The 19,205-nt window shown below is 33.3% G+C and overlaps 2 protein-coding genes across 2 annotated transcripts; one reads left to right on the top strand and one right to left on the bottom strand.

The window, feature by feature from the left end:
• Positions 1-6,845: 6,845 nt before the first annotated feature.
• On the bottom strand, positions 6,846-7,328 carry LOC142544340 (uncharacterized). The gene has a single exon (XM_075651398.1). The coding sequence runs from the start codon at positions 7,326-7,328 to the stop codon at positions 6,846-6,848; it is 483 nt and encodes a 160-aa protein (XP_075507513.1).
• A 5,742-nt stretch (positions 7,329-13,070) lies between these two features.
• LOC142544970 (uncharacterized) lies at positions 13,071-14,858 on the top strand. The gene is made up of 3 exons (XM_075651965.1): positions 13,071-13,601; positions 14,073-14,146; positions 14,547-14,858. The coding sequence occupies exons 1-3, from the start codon at positions 13,496-13,498 to the stop codon at positions 14,709-14,711; spliced, it is 345 nt and encodes a 114-aa protein (XP_075508080.1). The 5' UTR covers positions 13,071-13,495; the 3' UTR covers positions 14,712-14,858.
• The last annotated feature ends 4,347 nt before the right edge of the window (positions 14,859-19,205 follow it).

Genomic DNA, 19,205 nt, shown 5'->3' on the forward strand with positions numbered 1-19,205 from the left:
TGTCCTCTCCCCCTAGCCTTATCATCCTCTCTCTCGCCCATGCCTCTCTTCCTACCTCCTCTTTCCGCTCCCTCAACCCTACTTCCCCCAGGTCGCTGTTCCATCCTCTTATGCCGCTGGGCATCTTCAAGATTTATATATTTTTCTGCCCGAGATAATATATCATCATAATTTGATGGAGGTTTCTTCACCAACAATTTAAAGAACACTCCTCCTCTCAGTCCCTGGGTAAAGGCAGTTATCATGATGTCGGAGATAGCTGCTGGTATCTCCAGCACTGCACCATTGAAACTCTGGATAAATTCTCGCAAGGTTTCAGTTTCTTGCTGCTTCATCACAAACAAGCTCAAATAATTTCTTTGGTGCCTCTTGCTGCTAGCGAATCTGTGCAAGAAAGCAGCGGAAAAATCCTCGAAAGATCGTAGAGAGTTGGGCTGCAAGGTGTTTAACCATTGCTGGGCTGACCTCACCAACGTGCCCAGAAACACCTTACACTTAACTCCATCTGAATATTGATGCAACAGAGCTGTGTTTTCAAACCTTCCCAAATGTTCTTCTGGGTCAGTACGACCATCGTACTCTCCCACATTTGACTGTCGAAAATTTGGAGGAAGCCCCTTCTTCTAAAATGTCTAGTGAAAAAGGACTTCTTCTCTTGGGTGCCGGCGCTCTGCTGCCTCAACATCTGTATTTCCTTCCACATCTCCTCTATCTCGGGATTCTCCCCCCCTTGGAGGGGTTGCGTCTCTTCAGCCCTGCTCTGATGGCCCTCAGCATTCTCCTCTCGCTCCTGGCAAGTGGCTTGTCCTTCAGCCAAAATAGACTCTTGGTTCCTCTTCATGGCCTCGTCCACCGTCCGGGTAATAAATTGGTCCAATTGTTCCAGGGTCAAATTCCCCACATTCTCATTAGGACGGGGTGGCTAGACCTTTGTCTCATGACGGGGTTGCTCAACTCTTGTTTCCTGACGAGGTTGTTCCTGCCTCGTCTCAAGACGCTGTTGTTCTTGTCTTGTCTCAACACGAGATTGTTTGGGTCCCATCTGAGGACGCGATGATGCTGAGTTAGCTCTTCTGCTCCCTCTCCTGCCTACCATCTCTACGTCTCAACTCAAAGTTCCCACAGACGGCGCCAAGTGATACTCACGGAAAATTTAGGGTCCGATTCCAGCAAGTGTCACTAGTCCAGACGCAGATTTTGAAATTACCCTGAGCCTGAAATCACAAATAAGATCGTTAGGAGGGGGCCAGGAGGGTGTCCTGGCGTAGTCCCTCCGACGTTCAAGTCAGAGACTGAGGATATATGGGGGGAGCAGCTAAGGGTGCTGCTGAAAACAATATATTGAATGACCATAACTGAACACTCAAACCTGGTATTTATAGGAGAATACATGGGCCCTTGATGGGCCTGTCTTCCATTTGGGCTTGGGATGGGCCAAGGATAGTGGGCCCATCCATGGGGTATCATAATCCTTTGAAGTTGTATCTTATTCAAAGACGAGATACATGAATATGTATCATCCACCACCACCTAGCTAGATGATTTCATAGACTTGGGTTGGGGTCTTTGTTTCATGGTAGAAGTCGAATATTTGCCATGTTTCTTCGAACAAGAAAAGCAAATGTGATCTAAAACGAAACTCATGCTATCAATTCAATTAAATAAAGAACCATCATGTGTCCCAATCTTTTGAAACAAGTAAATGTTGAAAATTTATAGAGTCTTCGGAATGATTCCGGCTATAAAAATTATTCTTTGATCAAATCGAAACACATCGGAAGCAATTACATAATTTCGTAAATTATAATCGAACATATGAATATAAATTAATGATGAATTTAAATAAAATTATTTTCTCGAAAAACTAACCTCTTGTAGTTTTCTTTCTTTTTGTGAATCCGAGATCTGTAGAAACCACAGTCTTCCAGTACAATCATTTCTGTCGATACGGTAGTGTGTGGGCACTCAGAAATATACAAAATTAGAAATCAAATTTTTTATTCTCTTAGAGAACATATTATACTCGAATATATTTTCATCAAATGAAAATATTTTCTCAAGATGGCTTTTCTTCAATTTTTCTTATCCCTTGAATTGCATGTATTATTCTATATAAATAATTGAGATTCAACTGTAGCAAATTGATTGTTATAGAAAACCATTTTCTACGTAAGTTTCAATCATTTATAAGTCCAATTGATTGCCTTGATTTTTAAAACAATGAAAACAATTTTCCCACGTTAAATTCAATTTTTTAATATAATAATAAAATACAATTTGATCAATTTTGATTACTTTTGTTTTTTTTAAAAAAATCAATTGCCTCTCGTATTTGAAAAACGTGTATGTTCATTTAAGATATTATCACGATAACTAAATTTATAATTATCACATAATTATAATTTAAATATAATTAATAACTCATATTTAATTATATTTATATCTAAGCCTTTGATGATATGGAAACAAATTTCCATTATCTCGTGTGATTTCTAAATTGCATTTCTTATCCGTCATTAATTTGAAAAGCTTACTGGGGACCATGGACTCATAATTAGAAGCTCAAATAAATTAGATAAATAATTAAACTCTTTAAATAATTTACCCAACTTATTAATTCGATACTTACTCCACTAAAAATATGAAATTACACTCTTCTTTATTATGAATTATTTACTCTACAAAACGAGTAGTCCATTGATATAATCATTACATATGAATTAATCCTCCATAGACAATTCATAATTGAAGTTAGGAATTTTCCGTTTACCTCTTCAATTACTTCTTATCCTCATTTACCATTAATTCACTAGTGAGTGGTTTAATTTATAATTCAATTATAAATTAATTGGGCCCACACTCAGTTCTAGAATTAACAAATGAGAGAACTATTCTTCTGCTTCTTGCAAGAAGGAATGGATTCCATGTCTGTGAATTCGTATTCCCAGCCATTAATTTCAAATGTAAATCTAAAATGCAAGTATTGAGAATGCATAATTGCAAACTTTAAACAAGCAGATCAAGAATCACATTGAAATGAACAGGAGTCTATAATCACATCAGGATTCAGATTTATTCATATACGATCATCTTTATGATTTAATTTAAATTTCAGAGTAACAACGGAATTTATTATGAAATGTCTAATTAAATCGGTCCAAGTCCTACATAATCTCATTATATATAAATGCTCCAATCTAGATATCTCTACATCGACAGTCCGGATAAGACGGTCACATTGTTAATGTTCATGGGCCGCATTGGTGATGCTTTAATTAAAGATCCCATAATTTAATTAATTTCATCACGGACTTAATTTAAGTTTATTATCCATAATTTTAATCCTCTTGTATATATAACTTTTATATTTACATCCAATAAACTAGAGATTTTTCTATGATATTTAAGACAATAAATCTCATGTAAATATGTTCAATAATAAATGTCACTTTTATTATTAATATAAAAACATAGTCTAATTACAATGTTTTTAGGGCACTATTCCCAACAATCTCCCACTTGCCCTAAAGCGTATGAGACATGTCTTTAAGTCCCATATTCATCATAAGCCTCTCAAACACTTTTGTAGGCAGTGTCTTAGTGAATTGATCGGCGAGGTTGTCACCAGACACAATCTTGATAATGGAAACGTCACCTCTTTGTACTATCTCTCGGATCAAATGGTACTTTCTTTCTATATGCTTCGATCTCTTGTGACTGTGAGGTTCCTTTGAATTAGCCATCGCACCACTGTTATCACACCAAAAAGTGAGTGGATTATCCATATTTGGAAAAATTTCCAAATCATATAGGAACTTCTTAAGCCATACAGCCTCTTTAGCAGCTTCAGAAGCAGCTATGTATTCGGCCTCCATGGTCGAGTCGGCTGTGCTGGATTGTTTTGTGCTTCTCTAGACTATGGCATTGTCACCAAGATTAAACACTGATCCAGATATCGACCTTCGAGAATCTCTGTCTGATTGAAAATCAGAATTAGTGTAATCGTATATTTTAAGGTCTCTACCCGAATAGACAAGTATATAATTTCTCGTTCTCCGAAGATACTTGAGAATGTTCTTTACCGCTATCCAATGATCCATACTAGGATTTGACTGAAAACGGCTGACTATCCCCACAGCAAAACATATGTCTGGCCTAGTGCACATCATTGCGTACATAAGGCTGCCTACTGCAGAGGCATAGGGAAGGCGTCTCATGTCCTCAACTTCTTGCGGTGTCTTAAGACACTGCTCCTTGGAGAGGATGATTCCATGTCGGGTTGATAGATAACCTTTCTTGGAATCTTGCATTCTATAACGCAATAACATCTTATCAATATAAGAAGCTTGAGACAATGCCAACAATTTGTTCTTACGATCTCGAACAATTCGAATTCCAAGAACATAATTTGCTTCTCCCAAATCTTTTATTTGGAATTGCTTGGCTAGCCAATCCTTTACTATAGACAATTTTTCTATATCATTCCCAATTAGCAGAATATCATCTACGTAAAGTACTATGAATACCACATTTCCATCTTTGATGTGCTTGTATATACAAGGATCATCAACACTTTGATTAAAGCCATAAGATTTAATTGTTGCATCAAATTTATGGTTCCAAGATCTTGAGGCTTGCTTTAGTCTATAAATAGATCTAAGCAATTTGCAAATTTTTTTCTCTTGACCTTGTGCTATAAAACCTTCTGGTTGCCTCATGTAGATTTTCTCATCTAGATGACCATTCAGAAAATCCGCATTGACATCCATCTGCCATATCTCATAATCAAAATGAGCAGCAATTGAAAGTAAGATGTGGATAGATTTAAGCATGGCTACAGGAGAGAAAGTCTCTTCATAATCGACTCCCTCTCTTTGGATATAACCCTTTGCAACCAATCTTGCTTTAAAAGTCTCTATTTTCCCATCTGCACCTCTCTTTCTCTTATAGATCCATTTACACCCAATAGGTCTAACCTCTTCAGTTGTATCTACAAGCACCCAGACAAAATTAGAGTACATCGACTCCACTTCTTGGTTCATAGCTTCAAGCAACTTTTCTTTGCCAGGAGCTTCCATTGCATGTTGAAATGACAATGGATCATCTTCCACCTCGAGTACAATCTTACTTCGAGGTTTGAAATCGGTCATATAGTCATTTTCAAGAAAAATGGCATTTGTCGATACAATTACCTTCTTTTCTTGAGGATCATAAAACCAACCTCCTCTCGTTCCCTTGGCGTATCCCACGAACAAACACAATTTTGAACGTGGATGAAATTTCCTAGTCTTTCCTTCCAGCACATGTGCTGGGCACCCCCATATGCGAAAATGAGATAAACTAGGTTTTCTCCCATTCCACAACTCTAGAGGTGTCTTATGGATTGACTTAGATGACACTGCATTCAAAATGTAAATGGCCGTCTCAATTGCATAACCCCAAAACGAGATTGGCAGTGAAGAGTAGCTCATCATAGATCTCACCATATCAAGCAAAGTGCGATTTCTCCTTTCAGCAATACCATTTTGTTGAGGGGTACCAGGTGCTGTGAGTTGGTATAAAATACCATGCTCTAGCAAATAATCTTTAAACTAAGTATCAAGATACTCTCCGCCTCGATCGGATCGAAGACATTTCAAAGATTTTCCTAGTTGCCTTTCGGCTTCCACATGAAATTCTTTGAACTTTCCAAAAGTTTCAGATTTTCTATGCATAAGATAAATATATCCACACCTTGAGTAATCATCTATAAAAATGACAAAGTACTCATAACCACCTCTAGCTTGTGTAGTCAAAGGACCACATACATCACTATGTATAAGCTCTAGTGGTTCTTTGGCCCTATTGTCCTTTGCAGAGAAAGGTCTCTTAGTCATTTTTTCTTCTAGACAAGATTCACAAACAGTAAGAGTGTCAACATTTAACTCTTTTAAAGGACCATCCTTTACAAGTCTGTTTAATCTTTCTAAGGAAGCATGCCCTAACCTTAGGTGCCATAAATATGTTTTATCTTCATGAGAAACCTTTTGCTTTTTAGTTTTAGGATGTTCTATTTTAAATATTTCGACATTAAGCAGTGTTTGTTCATTTGATATTAGAATATATAACTCATTTTCCATTAATGCAGTACAAATCATACGTCCATATCTTAAAATAACAATCTCATTATTATTAAAAAAAGCGAATAAATTTGTTCATGCAATTTTGATATAGAAATCAAATTTCTCCGAAAACTAGGTATAAAATAAACATTGTTCAAAACCAAATATTTATTATTAAATATGAGTTTAACAACTCACACTGCTCTTCCCGAAACCAGTGCACCATTGCCTACTCTCATCGTGAATGACCCATCGACAAGCTCTTCATAAGAACTAAGTATCTGCAAAGAAGAACAAACATGATTAATAGCACCCAAATCAACTATCCATATAGAAAAATCAATTGTTACTAAACAAGATTCTAGAACAAGTAAATCATATTTACCTTTCTTCTTCTCTTTTAGGTCAGTGAGATACTTGGTACAGTTTCTCTTCTAGTGACCATCAATCCCACAGTGAAAACATTTTTCTTTGGGCTTTGCAGTGTTGCATTTCTTTATGTCATTGGAACTTTTCCAATTCTTTTTCTTTTTTCCGAATTCCCTTTTCTTTCCATTTATTCTTCCTTTTCAAACTAGATTTGGAGGAAGATGGCTTATTCTTGACAACATTTGTCTCATCTTCTTGAACTTTTCCAATGGAAATAGCCTCAAAGGTTAACAACTCGTTGAGCAATTGTGTCAGGTTATAATTGAGCTTGTTCATGACATAGTTGCTCTTGAATTGCAGGAAAGTAGGAGGCAATTATTCTAAAATCATACTTACTTGTGTACCATCATCTATGGTCGCACCATGAGTTTCAGCTTCAGTGAAGTAATTAATCATGTTCAAAACATGCGCACCAACTGATTGCCCTTTTTTCATTTTAGCATTCATAGCATTCTTAATGGCCTCATGCTTAGATTGACTAGATCGCTGGCCAAATATTGCTTGTAGAGAATCCATTATCTGATAAGCATTCTCTACATGCTCGTGCTTTAACCTAAGCACGTCATTCATTCCAGCTAACATGTAGCCTTTTGCTTTGTTGTTTGCCGCGATCCATCGATCATAAATTTCTCGTACACTATGAGAAGCATTCAAAAAGGGCTCAGGAGAACATTCCTTCGTTAAGACAAACTTGAGGTTCTCACAGATGAGGGCAATGTTAATGTTACTCTTCCATTTTAAAAAATTTTCGCCAGTCAACTTTTCATTAAGTAAAGCAAGAACGGGACCGGAAGTCATTATTGCTGAAATATGAAAGTGACATTTAATCAATTGAACAAATATCATAGATGAATAAATTTAGGAATAATAAATATGATGTACGATACAATATATTTATTTCACTAGTTCCAAGAAAATTTAATCTCGCATTTAACAAGTAGCCTTAGGGTCGAACGAATTAAATGACGATTAAATTGAGACTATCTCTATTAATAAATAAACATTAAGATATCTCATATCTCCACTTTTATTTATTAATTACCATTTAATTTAGCCTAGATGCATTTAAACAATTTAATTGCATCTTTATGAATGTAACCCACAATTTCAGATTTTAAAACTCAATCCATAATTGCCACCTTAGGGTAGATAAAATATGAATTTAATTAAAAATCTTATCCTTTCGGAAACTAAGCCTTGAATTTTGATTTAAATGAAAACATTCCTTAGGGAGGACGTCATATGCGTCACTAGGCGCCATTTAAATCTCACGTTGCTTTTGTTAATAGTGGAGGCCGTAAAATTTATTGTCATATATTCTTCTCCCACTCATTATAATAATTAAAGTTTTTCAAACTTTTAAATATTTAATTAATTAAATCATATAAAGATTTAATTATAAAAATTACAATCTTATTGTTTTTTTTAATTAAAAACGTTGCATCAACCTTTTTCTTCTTCCTCAAGCAGCTATGCTGCCATTAAAAAAATTGCAGCAACTCATCTTGCAATATGGAACATAGGTTCCATCTTCCTCAAGAACTCCATCGAATTTTCTGTACTATAACTCATCCGACGAGCCACTTTTCTCGCATAAGCAAATTTACACGAAGTACCGTATGCGAGAAATTCCTCGAGACAATAGACACGAGCCATGGCGGTCCAACCATCCATTGCTCGTACCGTCGTTTTAGTGCCTGCACAACTCGTGCGCGAACCGATGTTTCGATCCAGCGAGTAGAATCGCTTGAACCAGCGAATACTAATACTCGACCCAGCGAGCATATGTATTGAATCCAACGCACAGGAGTCATGGTTGGACGAACCATCCATTGCGCTGCTGCATAGTTCCAGTTCTCCAATACTGACATCGATCGGAAACCGTTCCCGATGAAAACCGAATTTTATGGTTCGAACAAGTCAAGCTTTTTACAAAGAATAACTATTCTTTCTTCTGTGCACAAAATAAGAATTCTTCTTCTAGCTTATGTAGGACACGATAGAATAAATTCATATTTTATATGTAAAATAATCTTATTTGATTTGTTCTCATAATTAAGATAATCAAATATCCTCGGCAATCAAAATTTTAACAACTAAATTTATAAGCTTCAACAATAACCCATCATCATAAATTTAAATTCTCGTTATTTATATTCATATGAAAACAATGGCTCTGATACCATTTGTTGAAAATTTATAGAGTATTCGGAACGATTCCAACTATAAAAATTATTTTTTGATCAAATCGAAACACAGCGGAAGCGATTACATAATTTCGTAAATTATAATCGAACATATGAATATAAATTAATGATGAATTTAAATAAAATTATTTTCTCGAAAAACTAACCTCTTGTAGTTTTCTTTTTTTTTTTGAATCCGAGATCTGTAGAAACCACAGTCTTCCAGTACAATCATTTCTGTCGATACGGTAGTGTGTGGGCACTCAGAAATATACAAACTTAGAAATCAAATTTTTTATTCTCTTAGAGAACATATTATACTCGAATATATTTTCATCAAATGAAAATATTTTCTCAAGATGGCTTTTCTTCAATTTTTCTTATCCCTTGAATTGCATGTATTATTCTATATAAATAATTGAGATTCAACTGTAGCAAATTGATTGTTATAGAAAACCATTTTCTACGTAAGTTTCAATCATTTATAAGTCCAATTGATTGCCTTGATTTTTAAAACAATGAAAACAATTTTCCCACGTTAAATTCAATTTTTTAATATAATAATAAAATACAATTTGATCAATTTTGATTACTTTTGTTTTTTTTAAAAAAAATCAATTGCCTCTCGTATTTGAAAAACGTGTATGTCCATTTAAGATATTATCACGATAACTAAATTTATAATTATCACATAATTATAATTTAAATATAATTAATAACTCATATTTAATTATATTTATATCTAAGCCTTTGATGATATGGAAACAAATTTTCATTATCTCGTGTGATTTCTAAATTGCATTTCTTATCCGTCATTAATTTGAAAAGCGTACTGGGGACCATGGACTCATAATTAGAAGCTCAAATAAATTAGATAAATAATTAATCTCTTTAAATAATTTACCCAACTTATTAATTCGATACTTACTCCACTAAAAATATGAAATTACACTCTTCTTTATTATGAATTATTTACTCTACAAAACGAGTAGTCCATTGATATAATCATTACATATGAATTAATCCTCCATAGACAATTCATAATTGAAGCTAGGAATTTTCCGTTTACCTCTTCAATTACTTCTTATCCTCATTTACCATTAATTCACTAGTGAGTGGTTTAATTTATAATTCAATTATAAATTAATTGGGCCCACACTCAGTTCTAGAATTAACAAATGAGAGAACTATTCTTCTGCTTCTTGCAAGAAGGAATGGATTCCATGTCTGTGAATTCGTATTCCCAGCCATTAATTTCAAATGTAAATCTAAAATGCAAGTATTGAGAATGCATAATTGCAAACTTTAAACAAGCAAATCAAGAATCACATTGAAATGAACAGGAGTCTATGATCACATCAGGATTCAGATTTATTCATATACGATCATCTTTATGATTTAATTTAAATTTCAGAGTAACAACGGAATTTATTATGAAATGTCTAATTAAATCGGTCCAAGTCCTACATAATCTCATTATATATAAATGCTCCAATCTAGATATCTCTACATCGACAGTCCGGATAAGACGGTCACATTGTTAATGTTCATGGGCCGCATTGGTGATGCTTTAATTAAAGATCCCATAATTTAATTAATTTCATCACGGACTTAATTTAAGTTTATTATCCATAATTTTAATCCTCTTGTATATATAACTTTTATATATACTAAAATCATGGTTACATCCAATAAACTAGAGATTTTTCTATGATATTTAAGACAATAAATCTCATGTAAATATGTTCAATAATAAATGTCACTTATTATTAATATAAAAACATAGTCTAATTACAATGCTTTTAGGGCATTATTCCCAACAGTAAATAGTTGTGATATTCACCCATAAACTATGAAAAGCTTAGTAACAAATAATCGAGATATAAAATAATCAAAATTCAAATGAACCTTCAAAGAACTCGCATTTGACAATTTGCGTCAAAAATAACCAACAAACGCCACAAAGATTGAATATTTGATAGGTTTGATTTTGATGAACAATGCAAAAGCTTTTGAAATAAAAGAGAAAACTCACAAAGTTTGATTTAAAAAAAAAAAACTTCAATTATGGTCAAAAATCCAATTTATAATGTATATTAATTGAAAACATGGACAATGTTGTTTCTTGCATCAAAATCTCGACTTTCTGAAGTTCTTACCGAGGGGAACGCGCTGGGCGCGCAGAATCCCTGCTAGGGCGTGCAAGACGTGCTGGGGAGCACTGAAATGACTGCTAGGGGCCAAGGTGCGTAGGGAGCACGCATGGGCAGCTCCTTTTCCATGCTGGGGCACGCCTGGGCCGACTGTTTCTGACCGCTGAGGCGCGCCAGCTTCGGCCTGGAGGCTCTTTCCTTGGTCCTTCAACACTAGAATGATATTATAATGACCCTAAACTTGATTGTAATGCTTTGATAGTCTGTCATGAACCCTTGAGGAGCTTTTTTGAAATTCTTTACAATAGTTATCTCGTAATGTCCAGTCAGATTCATATCAGTCGTTACATGCAAGGTAAAGACAAATAAATACTTTCATTAACTTATGTTTTATGGTATCTTTTATTAAATAAAAATCGAGTATGTTTGTATTAAGTAGGTCTCTTGTAAGATGATCTCACAGATCTATATTTATAATACCGGTCGACCCAAACATATTTGCAATGAAAATAATACTTTTGATATAAAAATAATATTTTTTCATGAGTAAAGTTAAGTCGACAGTATATCTCCCAAAATTGACTCGTAAAACTATTTCATAAGAGTTTTTATGTTTTGTAATCTGATAAAGATACTTTGATACTTGAAAAATATAACACTAAGTTGACAGAAGTAGTTAATCTAAGAAATTCCCATTGTATAATAGTCTAAGTATACATGGATCCTTGAGTTTTATATATATCTAGATAATTTTGAATTTACGTTATAGTAGTATTCTTCTGAATCTTCGGGATTCTCGTCCTGATTACTCGATAAGTTGCCGATAAAAACATATAAAATGTACAAGGATATGCCATCATAGGACCGTATGTTTCCTTTCTATAAAAGCTTCGGAAGTCCATCTTGATTTGGCATGTATATTTCTATACTGGTTTAATATAAAATCTTACTTTTTTTTAAAACTTATTTAAGGTTTAATATAAGATGTCAATTATAGAGTTATAGTTTTTATAAGCTAATTTTACGTATTTTTCCATCTTTTAAAGCAACTTTATAATAAAGTACTCAATACTTTATGATATAAAAAAAAATATGGTCTTAAATAGATAACATTGCCCGTATAGTTTATTGTACATAAGTATTTCTTTGCTTTATCATGTAGAAGTAATTCAGGCAAAGACTATTATTATTATTATTATTTAAAAAAAATCAGGTCGAATAATTACTTGCCATTCATTTTATAACAAAATTTGTAAATCAGATAACTCAAATTAAAATAACAGATTCTTTTTTTTTTTGAAAAAAATCCCAATACGGTTATCACTTTGAAATAAGACAAAAAATTTTGTGAGACGATCTCATGGATCATAATTTGTGATACAGATATCTTATTTGGGTCATCCATGAAAAAGTATTACTTTTGATGACAATAATATTATTTTTTATTGTAAATATCGATAGGTTGACCCGTCTCACAGATAAAGATTCGTTAGATCCTTTCACAAGACCTACTCTTATTTTATTATTATTAATTAAGAAAAAACTGTTTTGGACATATATGATGGAATTCAATGCAATGCACAATTTCGAAATCAGAGCTGCTACATTATTACGTGAGACGGTCTCACGAATCTTTATCTGTGAGACGGATCAATCCTACTGATATTCACAATAAAAAGTAATATTTTTTTATGGATGACCCAAATAAAATATATGTCTCATAAAATATGACTCGTAAAATCGTCTCAAATAAATTTTTAACATAAAATAAATTCTTTGGTCTTTGGAATTTGATTGCATACGGGGCCTCCCCTATTTAATTTTATAATAATATTGTGGTGCACTGGTGCTGGCTCATCATTACAAAATTTGGTATATTCACCGCCTAACTTTAAAATAAGTATTAAAATTTAATGCTTCTTGAATAAATATTTTGGAAATTATTTAAGCATGGTGTGTGCGGGGTCTTATTCTCGTGGATACATATTTCGATTTAACGTCATTTTTTTACGGCTCACGTAACCAACTAAATCAACGGCAAATTGACAGGTGAGAACTTTTCGGGACTACTGTCACACTCATACATATTTTCTTAACATATATATGTATGTGTGTGTGTTACTGGATGAGATCAATGCTTATAATATATAAGATGATGAAAAAAGACACGCGATAAACACAAATTTTCAGATATAAAACGAACAAATACAAATAGCAAAATGGAAAGTGTTTCAGGCTCATAAATTTGAATCCTGCAAAGGGGCTCGAATTCCACCGCCTCTGCAGCACAGCATTCATTCCTCTGAGCAACTACACAAAAACTTGAATGTCATGATGAAAACCCTTTTCTATCTTTTCAGTTCCTGCTATTATACTTCATCAATCAATAAAAAAATATATAACTGGGAATGGGCATTCGGCCATTTTTCCTTCTTGCCACTGCGGATTTTATGGGGTCAAGATTCTTAAGCAAGATGACGAATTAAAGGCTAGCTGTTCTGTTCGAACAAGACTTAATTAGTTCGTCTGTTGTGTTCTTCGATCTCTTTATATATACATCGGTTTTTCTTGGAAATTTCTGCAGTTTCTTGGATCGTAATACATACAATATCTGTGGGTCAAAACAATGAAGGGATTTGGAATCTTGTTTTGGTTCTTGATGGTGATTGTGGCAGCCGCTTCTTGCGTTTATCTTGGATTTGGAAGCACCTCCTCAACTACTAGTACTCATGGTAAACGTAAATCTTCATTATCAATAATATTCAATTTTACGGCAAAATATTTGACCGAACTCCCATTTGATTCTACATTGATAGTTGAGTCGAAATTATTTTGTAATTAGAGAAGAGTAATGTTTTATTTTATTCTTCATTTTGCATGCGATCTTTTGTAAAAATATTTTAAATTTATGGTAAATATAAACGAATATTAAGAATATAATTTTATTTTTATTACATTTTTATTACGTATGTATAGGAGAAAAAGGAGCCGCTATACTCTAAAAAAACCTTCAGAAGAGGGGTTGTCCCGTACAAAATTTTAAAAATTCAATGATATTTATATAATAGTTATTTTTTTATGAAATTATATATTTAAAATTTATTATCAAAACCCATATTTTTAGCTACAAATAATTACATTTGGAGCACATGTTATTGCAATTAAATTTTTACCTATTTATTAATTGTGATTAATTAATGCAGGTCCGACCTCCATAACCAAAAATCTCGTAGTGAAGCATGCGATGGCCTCGACTATAAAAAGCAGAAAACTTAAGGTATAATTACTCGTACTTATTTAGTATTAATTATTACTACGAGAGGAGGAATTAATATTCAAAAGGAAAAAATGAGAGGACGAAAATTTTTATTTGGGACATATCCAAATTAACCTTAAATATTCCTCCAAAAAATCAAGTCACCAAATAGCAAAACACTAGTCACTTCTTCTGTGATAGGTTCGATCGAAAAAATATTGATATAAGTGTAGAAGGTTCGATCGAAAAGGTGTTATAGGAAAATAAGGGAACTTGTGGCTATTTGTCATTCTCTTTTACTTGACAGATATATAAAATTGATTATTTGGCAGATAATTTTCTACGATTGCTTCAGATTTCAAATTATCTTCCTTGTGGATTTTATTTAAAATGAGCTGTTAAATAAAATATTTCATTACAGGAAGAAATGGCTCCATCAACTGGGCGAGTTAACTTGAATGACTATGGACTTATTGATCCCGTTCCGAGTTCAATAGCCTCCATAAGGCCGGGACCGATACAGCACGGCACGCCTTTGATGCCATATATCCCGAGATCTATTCCGCCTCCTCCTCCGACCGATTGAGATTAAATTATATCGTATCGCGGTTTCTTGGAAACTTGATTAAGATAAATTATGATGAATTAGTTATTATACGTTTTATATGTGTAACTATTGTAATGCTTACAATATTATCATGGATCGAACTTGCTCATGCTTTTGAAATATGATGATGATAGAAAAAATATTCAGTTGGAGTGGACATTCGGGTCCAGTGTTTTGGTTGCGGGTCGACCCGGTCGGATTGTGTCTCATGTGAGACCGTCTCATGGATCTTAATATGTGAGACGGGTCAACTCAACCGATATCCATAATATAAAGTAATACTCTTAGCATAAAAAATAATACTTTTTCATGAATGATCTAAATAAGATATCTGTCTCACAGATATGACTCGTGAGATTGTCTTACACAAATTTTTGCCTAATTATTTATCACGTTATAAATCAGGTTTGGGCTTTGTCCAAACACGATACATTTCATTTGGGTTAGGTTTCATGTGGCTAATCCCACTTGAATAATTCAAAACATTTGAACATGCATTTAATGATTTTACGGTTTAGTTATTAAGCATTGAATATAAATATATATAAATGAAGAATTTATTATTATATATTGTTGGGTTATATTTTAATTAGGCCCAAAATTGGACAGTCCTAAAACTTAATCAAGCCCAAGAAGAAAAATAGAAGAAACTGATTAGATAAGAAAGTATATTAATTCAAAATTGGTTCAAATAGTTCAAATGACGTGCAAATAAGAGGAGATTGTGTGAAAGAAACATGAATAGACCGTGAGTTATGGAGATAGTGAAAAAAACTGTGTAGTACAGACAAGAAAATGAGTGCATCGGTCAAAACAGGAAGCACACACATTCTCTCGCACAATTTAAGCAAACTCCCCGCAGAATCTCATAGCATTAGTTTAAGTGTTTTTATATTTTTCATTCCAAATTCCAATAGTTTGAGTCATTTTCTTTAATATTTCAGCAACGTTCTTTTGGTATATGTTAATATTTTGTAAATTCATATAATGTATTAAAAATATAAATCATGTTAGGAGTTTATCCGTCAATTTTCAATAGTTTTTCTTTAGTTTTCTTTGTTTATGGGGTCATATTTGTTTATGAGATCATAACGGATAGTCAAATTTAGTATCTACAGTCGTCGCGTTCCTAAAAGTTTGATTTTCATCAGTTTTTACACAAATTGATGCATCTTTGCACCTGACACGTCCGCAACTTAAAATATTGTGCAAACATATATATTAACAGATTGCTAACGAAGATCTTTCTGCAACTATAGAAAAAGTTTTGGATTGGTAATTTTTTTGAGGCGTATTACTTGTACTCTTTTCTTGGTTGTGGACATACGAGTCCACGGTAACATTCATATTGAATCTTATAAAAAAATTATGCGTATTAGCTACATATATTTTTGTATATCAAATAATATTATATGCACTTTTTTATTAAAGAGCTTATAATAAACGTGTTTCTTTAATTAATTTGGCGAAACATTAGCAAATTTACAATTAAATCTTTTTTCCCTTTATATATATTAGTTTCATTTAAGTTCACGAACTCACTTAAAAAAAATTCAACTTCACATCGGATAAATAACTATCATCTTATCTTTCCTATGCTTTCTTCGAACTTTCAACTTCCGACCAGCATTTTATCTCAAATGCAGTTGCATCTCATTCGCACATACGCAAGGCATGTGCCGACCGCTGGAACATATACAGAACCATAATCGGGAAGAAATCGAAGGAAGTAGGGGACCAATGTTCCAACTTAAATTTCCATAACCTGGCCTCTATTTTACTTTTGATCGTGGGAAAGTGGGCACTGTGCTCGAAACTGAATGACTCTTTGCTATCAATTGCTATTAGTGTCTTGCAGCTACTTTTTACCTTTTTCTCTGTAGTTGAAGTAATGGGCCTCTTCCACTTCGACAATAAACTTTTGCTAACCATAAGAAATTATGGAGTAATAACTAATATGTACGCTAATGCCCCATATTTAAGTAAAAGAATCGTTAGCTATATATCAGGCAAGTACTACTGGTTTGGTGATACGTCGGCGTTGATGTTTCATGATGAGAAATACACTCTACATTCAAGTTTTTTTAATCGTGAGATTTGTTGTTGTCAAATTTTGGGTATTGGTCTCATTTTATGATTTGGCATTTGGTCCTTTATTTCATAAAGTACTGAAATGGTGTCAAACACGTCCGTATTTTTCGATGTCACGTCGAATTAATTTCTGGAGTCATGTATTCACTTTGACATAAAAAGAATCGAGAACCAAAACATAATCTAACTTATAGGACCAAAATATAAGTTGCAAACTTAGACGACTCTTTTGACTATTATCCCAAAAATTTATCCAACTTTCAAAAACCAACCACGAATTAGTGAGTGTGACTTAATTGGATGTACCGTAGCTGTATGATCCATATAAATGATTCAGAATTTAATACATCTGAGGGGCGAAATTTGGTTCAGAAGTAGAGAGAAAGTAGGATGTTTAGTAGTGTCTGCAAATATTTAAAAAAATGATTATGAATTTTTCGTTTACAAAATTACTTGCAAACAAACACTGTCTTAGTGAGTTCAACTTACGAAAGGAGGAAGCTGGCGGGGCCCAAACTAACCTTGGGGATAAAAGAAGTAAAGAAAAGCATAAAAACAATAGTGATGGTAGAGCATAGAGCAGCACTATTAATTTAAAGGGTTGGCATGTGATTTATTTCTCTTTTATGCTGGAAAGTGGAGGTTCTATTTCTTGCATTTTGTCAATGGAATAATATGGGGAAAATCATTTTTTACGAGTATTTTTGGGGTCAGATCCGGCTAAGATTACAAACTCTAACTACTAGGATTAAAGGAAGATAGATCTCTCTATTTTTGTTTCTTCGTACAAAGATGATTGGTCGATCATTTCATGACTTGAAAACAAAAATTATGGATTTCATCAATATTTTTTTATTTTACAATAAGATGATCGATCGATCATCTTATATAAAATGCATCGAAATTAGAACTCTCAGTGCAACATAAACTCACCTGTATAAAGAGGTGTGTCATACCCATCCTATCTTTCCTTTGGTTGTTGTAGTCTTGATATACATATTTTTAGGTAGTTAGATTAGATAGATGATAACTTGAAGTGTAATATGCTTTGCATTTAGACAGAATCATTGCATAACATCATACATTACTTAAGTTGTTTCATCATAATAACACTTCCTTTGCCTTCTTTGCCTTTTCCAATGTTTAATGACTTCTGATAAACAAGTTAAACCCTTTGTTCTAGACTTATATATACTGATGATCTCACGGATCTTTATTCGTGAGACGGATCAACCATATCCATATTTATAACAAAATGTAATATTTTTGCCATAAAAAATAATATTTTAATATACGACTCAAATAAAATATATATTTCACAAAATCGACCCTTAAGATTGTCTGATATAACTTTTGTGTAAATGGATAACGATGATAGCATTATTAAAAAGACAAGGTGAATTAAGTAAAGTAGATGGGAATTATTACCTACGTCGAGAAAACGGCATTGCAATGGAACTAATTGGAGTGGAATGTGGTCCTCTCCAGCCTCAATTAACTAGATAAACGCTATAAATTTATTTTTTAAGAAAAAATGGACACAATTTTTGTAATGCCACAATCGCCCACAGAATATCACGAGTTCATTTTATTATTTCTATTGATTTAAAGATTTATTAAATTTTGATAAAAATGATTAAAATTTATGTAATAAAATCCATCATTTGACCTCAGCTCCTTGACAAATAAGGATAGAAACGATCCAAAGCAAGCAAAATAATATCATGCTTGAGCTTGACTCGTTTAAAATTGATAGATGCTCGAGTTCGATTCAAGCTTTTATCATCAGGTTCGAGCTCGATTTGTCTTGAAATTACTAATCTCGCAAAAAGCTCGAGCTCGGCTCGTTAAAAACTCATTTATCATGTTAATCAAGCCGACTTCGAGCTTGGTTCATTAATATCTCGTTTATCTGTTTAACAAGCCTGACTTGAGCTTGAAATCTTGAGCTCGGCTAGTTTTCGAGCTTGTAAAGCATATTATTGAGCTCAAGTTTGAGTTTGTTAAAAATTAAATATATCTATAAACTAATTTTAAATTTGCCATAAAAGTTTAAATGCATTCATAAATAATCAAAACAACAAACATAACAACTAAAAATATATAAACGAGCCGAGCTCGAGCTTACGAACCACCTAAACAAGCCAGCTTGGGCTCACGAGCTTATTAACGAACATTTTGTGAGCTCACAAGCCGAATATCCTTAGTTAGTTTGATTAAATTGTCAAGTTCGAGCTTGGCTTGATATGATTAACTAACGAATTCAAACGAGCTTTTCATCGAGTCGAGCTTGTTAATGATATCCTGCTTTATTGTTACGTAGCAATAGAGACTCGATTATGCTGCTTCGATAACGATTTGGTTCGTTTATATCTTTTTGGC

This window comes from Primulina tabacum, chromosome 5 (genome assembly GCF_025594145.1).
Source record: "Primulina tabacum isolate GXHZ01 chromosome 5, ASM2559414v2, whole genome shotgun sequence".
NCBI classification, from domain to species: Eukaryota; Viridiplantae; Streptophyta; class Magnoliopsida; order Lamiales; family Gesneriaceae; genus Primulina; species Primulina tabacum.

Excerpts from the sequence above, each read along its gene's own strand:
- LOC142544340 (XM_075651398.1), bottom strand. The coding sequence starts at position 7,328 with ATGACTTCCGGTCCCGTTCTTGCTTTACTTAATGAAAAGTTGACTGGC.
- LOC142544970 (XM_075651965.1), top strand. The coding sequence starts at position 13,496 with ATGAAGGGATTTGGAATCTTGTTTTGGTTCTTGATGGTGATTGTGGCA. Across the intron at positions 13,602-14,072 it reads CTCAACTACTAGTACTCATG|GTCCGACCTCCATAACCAAA; the intron begins GTAAACGTAAAT and ends TAATTAATGCAG. Across the intron at positions 14,147-14,546 it reads TAAAAAGCAGAAAACTTAAG|GAAGAAATGGCTCCATCAAC; the intron begins GTATAATTACTC and ends ATTTCATTACAG.